Genomic DNA, 5000 nt, shown 5'->3' on the forward strand with positions numbered 1-5000 from the left:
AATGTCAGGCCAGTTTTGATTTGGTTGAATCAGTCCTTAATCTGTGTTACTCCTATGGCATTGTCTCCAAAACACATGCTTAATCTTACAAATTGTTTCACTTTGAGAATCACCCTTTTAATAAAATTTGATGCAATACTGTTTATTCAACTCTTTAGGTCATTTTAAGAAATATCCAATTCCGACTTAAACTTATAACCACAATTCACTCAATGGACAGTAGGCGGAGAGTGACTCAACGGAAAGCCATGAAAAAATTCAAGCATTAAGATATCTCCTCCCACTCTCCAAAGTGGCGCCAGCCTAACATCACTACTTTATGCAGGAAAATTCAAATTCAGTTACTTTTTAGACAGACCTCGTCTATATATATATATATATATATATATTTATATATATATATATATATATATATACAGTATACATATGTATGTTTTTTGTGTGCAAGTGCGTATACATGTCAATCAATGTGTTTTCATAAAGACATTTGATGGTTTTAGTTAAGTTCTGTTCAAAGTAATTGTCAGAAAAAAGGAAAAGACAAAACTTACTCTTTGCTTAATAGAATCTTGATTGACTCTGTTTCTTCTGTGTTGGGTGATGAAAATTCTTCATAATGATTTCTGAGGAATATTTTCCTTGGGAAAACCTGGTGTCGGCAGAGGTGATTACTTAGTACCTCAAAGCCGGAGCAAGCTTCTTGGAGGACTATGTCAATTCTAATTTCATCTATGTTTGGTAGAGGGGGATCAGTGGCTGCGAGAAGGGCAATGTAAGACTCGAATGATGAGTCACTGATAAGAGTGTTCTTATCAAACAAGTTGAACCTCTGCGCTATCCAGCGTGAGATTCTGTCGTTGCACTTGATATTGTGCATGACTTTCAGGAAGGAGTCTTTGTCCTTCAATCCTGACTTCTCCAAGAGTTTCAGTGCCCCGATCTTGGCAGTCTCTGGCACCTCCACTTCCCCCACGTGGAAAATGCTGAGGGTCTGGAAAAGTAGGTTTTGATACTTCTCCAGAGAGTCAGGGAGAGAGCCTCCATGCAGCCTTTTCAAGATATTTTTCAGTGTAGGCTTTCTTGTTGCCCTTTCTCTTAGATAAAAATTTTTGGACCGCATATATTCCACAAACGAAGTCCGAGATAATCTTACAGTCCTTTTTTGAATTACCAGTGGCTTTATACTCTGTTTTGTCACCTGCAAATAGATGTAGTAAGCAGCCATAAACTCCATGTAGCCTTTATGAGGGAAACTGTAATATGAATCATTCAAGGTGACAATTTTCTTCAGGAAGGCCCCAGCCACCTCTTCCACTGGTACTTCTAAATGAATACAAAGATCTGATATTCTTTGGTAGGTGGACTGGGGAATATTGATGTTATTTTCTTTCAATGAAATGAGGGGATTCACAGCTAAGATTCTCAAGGAACTGGTTTGTTTTGTTTTTTAAAACACTTGGAGGGAAGTGACACATAGATTGGTTCCTCTGTAATCGCTCTTCTAATTTGGAGATGATAAGAAGGAAAATCTGCCAGTAGAGCTCAGCCTCAGTTGTGATTCTGTTAACAACATCTGGTTTGAACATCCAAAGAATTGTTAGGAGACAGAGATTATAGGCAACTTCCCACACTATGCTCATTTTGTGTTCAGTTTTCCTGAGGAATTCCAATAGTTTATCTAACTCTTGTAAAACTGGGGAATCTTTGGGTAGACTCATGAAGTATTTGGTTACAAACTTTTCTCTTTTGTGAGCTTTAATTCCCACAAGCCTAAGATGAACAGCATTTAAAGATGTGGACATCAGTTGAACTTTCAATTTCTCTTCAGCTTCAGGTCTGGTCGTGACGATGATAGTTAGTTGACTGCAATGTTTGCTTAAATATATAACTTCATGGAACAACTCTGATGAGCTCTTATTAAGTTCATCATAGCCATCTAAGATGACCAGAGTTCTTAGTCCTAAAACAGCTTTAACAAGATCTTCATCCCTGAATGATTGTTGAACTTCTTTTCCCAAAGAGCATTCCAGAAGCCTATAGAATGTTTTGATATAATCTCTTAATTCTACATAAAAGAGCAGATCAAAGGAACAGAGGCCATTGATGGAAGTTTGTTTCTTGACCCAATCAGACGTTATCTTTTTCACTAGAGTACTTTTTCCCATGCCTGCGTGTCCTTTGAGCAAGATGATATTTCCGGTGTCCGTACTCGAGGCAACCCGTAATAGGTCTTCCAGTAAAACCTCCCTATTCTTTCCATCCTCCTCTAGTTGTATTTCTGAAAATATTTCATTCACTGGCACTTGCCTTTCATTTCCCTTAATTATTAAGGACAGAGGAGTTATGGTTGTGTTTCGATCCAAGACACCTTTTAAGAATGAAACGCCTTTGGTTTTTATCAATTCTATCTGTTCAGAAAAGAACAATTCCTTCTTGTACTCATCAAAGGTCTTTGGTGCAATGTTTGCATTTCTTATTTCATTGAGCTTTTTGTTGAAATTAACAATATTTGCATCAATATCATTCTGGCTGACATGTGAACATATTTTGCCTACACTGCAAAGTGTTCTCTCCATTAGTGCCCGGATATCTTCAATTTTCTCAAAAAATTCTTTCTGATTTAGTTGGAGAGTTTCATGAGCTATTGCATTTCTTATATCCTTCAAAGATGTAATAAGACATTCCGGTTCTTTGGCGCTTTCTGATGACCAAGCAATATCATCTTTGTCAGCTAAGACTCCTCCACAATATCTCAAAAGGAGATAAATGAGGGTTGTATCCCACTTGGCAACTCCTGTGGGATCATCCTGCAATGTATTAAGCTGTTTTGGATAGAGCTTTTTCTTAAATTTGTTTCATTTGTACATTTTTGCTTTCCTAGTAAGTTAAGAAGCACACTTTCTGATCCCAGTCAGAAGTCACCCAGGTGAGAATCTGCCTCAGCAAGGGACATATAACCTCATCGGAGATCTTCCACTGTCGGATCTTATACCGGTCACACTCATTGATGACTTGTGGGGACATCATTCTGTAATATGGTACAGCAAAACAAAACAAAAAAAGGTTATCAAAATGAAAATGTGGTATTTCTTGAATTGATATTTGAATCATTCACCTAATTGAAGATTATACATCGTTTGCTAACAGTTTGCCAAAACCTTATGTTCTTATTGTTTAAGCACACCAGATAACTTTCTAAATATTTCCTCAATAGAAAAAGGTATTAATCCAGCATTTCCCTTCCTAAAAGGCCTCACTGAGGCCATCTATTGGTAGCTTTAAAAACTTTTCTGAATCCAGTGAATCAACAAGGTAATAACTGAAGAAATTGTAATATAATTTCAAGATTGTGCTACTGAGAGAGAGAGAGAGAGAGAGAGAGAGAGAGAGATTCACTATGGCTCTCTCTCTCTCTCTTTATATATATATATATATATATATATCTTGCATACAGTATACAGAATATCAACTATTACAAACAAACAATACTTTCTATTCATATTTATATTTACTATATAGGCAAATATATATGTATATATATATATATATATATGTATATATATATATATATATATGTGTATGTATATAAATGTATATATATACCCACACACACACACACACACAAATATATATATATATTAGTGTATATATATATTTATATATATATATATATATATATATATTACTGTATATATATAATTAAGAAGCTGGTTTATATGAAGGTAGAATATTTTGGTAACATATTCTACTTGTGTATTTAAGAGATGTATAGCCAGCTCGTAAGGTAAGTTCTACTCACATAGGATTAAGTAACGTATGCAAATTACATAAGATTTACGTCATTTATCTAATTGTATCTTCATTCAGTTTCATATATGTAAATTTAAATCATTTTAAAGAATTAACTTTTTATTTCACGTAGTTTTGTTACAAAGTCCTATGTTATCTCCTTGTAGGTGTGCTGTGTGACACACATGAGGTATCGCAAGGGATTACATCATTTTCGTGTTCCCATGTTGTTAGAAAAGGTGTGAAAATTCTAGATTAACGATTTTCTCTTTTTTTTTAATGCTATGAGAGGAAGGTAGACAGAGATAGTTGAAAGAGGGCTGCCTCGCAAGCAATGTTAGTACCCTTTCTTCAAATTACTACATTGGCAACCTTACGACGCCAGAGCCATGCCCCAACGCACACGAGAATGATTTACTATAAATTTCTAAACGAATTAAGTCAATATATGTAGGACCTAGCAATGCATAAGCAGCAGAAGAGACCCAGCCTATCCCTTTGAAAGAACCAATGTTTGCCAGCCCTTTCTCCTCTTAACTGTGTAGTAAAGTGTTTTTCCTCTCAAACGTGAATAAGTGATTTCTATCCAACGTATAACATGTATAGTGTTGTTCGAACGTTGGTGATATTATTGGGTGATTAGGTAAAAGTGTAGTGTATTAATGTAAATACATTTTATAAAATAAATTTTTGTAACTGCCCTGTGAGATTAGGTTAAACAGTGAAGTGCATTAAAAATTTTGCTTAACCGTTCTGTAACATTGTGTGAACCAAAAGATGTAAGTGTAACAATTATGTATATGTAAATTTCTTCATGGTTTATTCATTAAAGTGTTAGCTCTTTTCATTAATTGTTAAAATTAAACATATTCTTCAATTAATTTCTAGTGAAACAGGTGATTGTATAATTTTTCTAACTATCTTTCTTTTGTCTTAGTCTAAGTTTTAGTTCAGATTTAATATTTCTAGTGGTGTTAATTCTTTTGAATCACTGTTAATTTTTATAGAATATATCTATTTTTGTAAAGTGTGTATTATTTCGATCGCCAATGCTTGATACAGTACTTTGCTCTCTATCCCTGACAAAGAACCAAAGTAACAGGTTGGTTTCGAATAGTTGAAGTAAAATAATCATCCAGTTTTGTTTTAAGTGCAAAGTAAAGAGACCTTTGGATATTCAGTGTTCATATATATTACCGTCTGGGAGTTGC

General features: G+C 34.6%; 1 protein-coding gene across 1 annotated transcript in view; it reads right to left on the reverse strand.

Annotated features, from left to right (window-relative positions):
* Nucleotides 1-5000, reverse strand: part of LOC137629501 (uncharacterized) — an 11613-nt gene that overhangs the window by 5548 nt on the left and 1065 nt on the right. Inside the window, exon 2 of the mRNA XM_068360854.1 lies at nucleotides 552-3028. Within this exon, the coding sequence (XP_068216955.1) occupies nucleotides 552-1234 (683 nt within the window). The 5' untranslated portion in view covers nucleotides 1235-3028. The remainder of the gene's footprint in view (nucleotides 1-551; nucleotides 3029-5000) is intronic.

This window comes from Palaemon carinicauda, chromosome 37 (assembly GCF_036898095.1).
Source record: "Palaemon carinicauda isolate YSFRI2023 chromosome 37, ASM3689809v2, whole genome shotgun sequence".
Taxonomy (NCBI): Eukaryota; Metazoa; Arthropoda; class Malacostraca; order Decapoda; family Palaemonidae; genus Palaemon; species Palaemon carinicauda.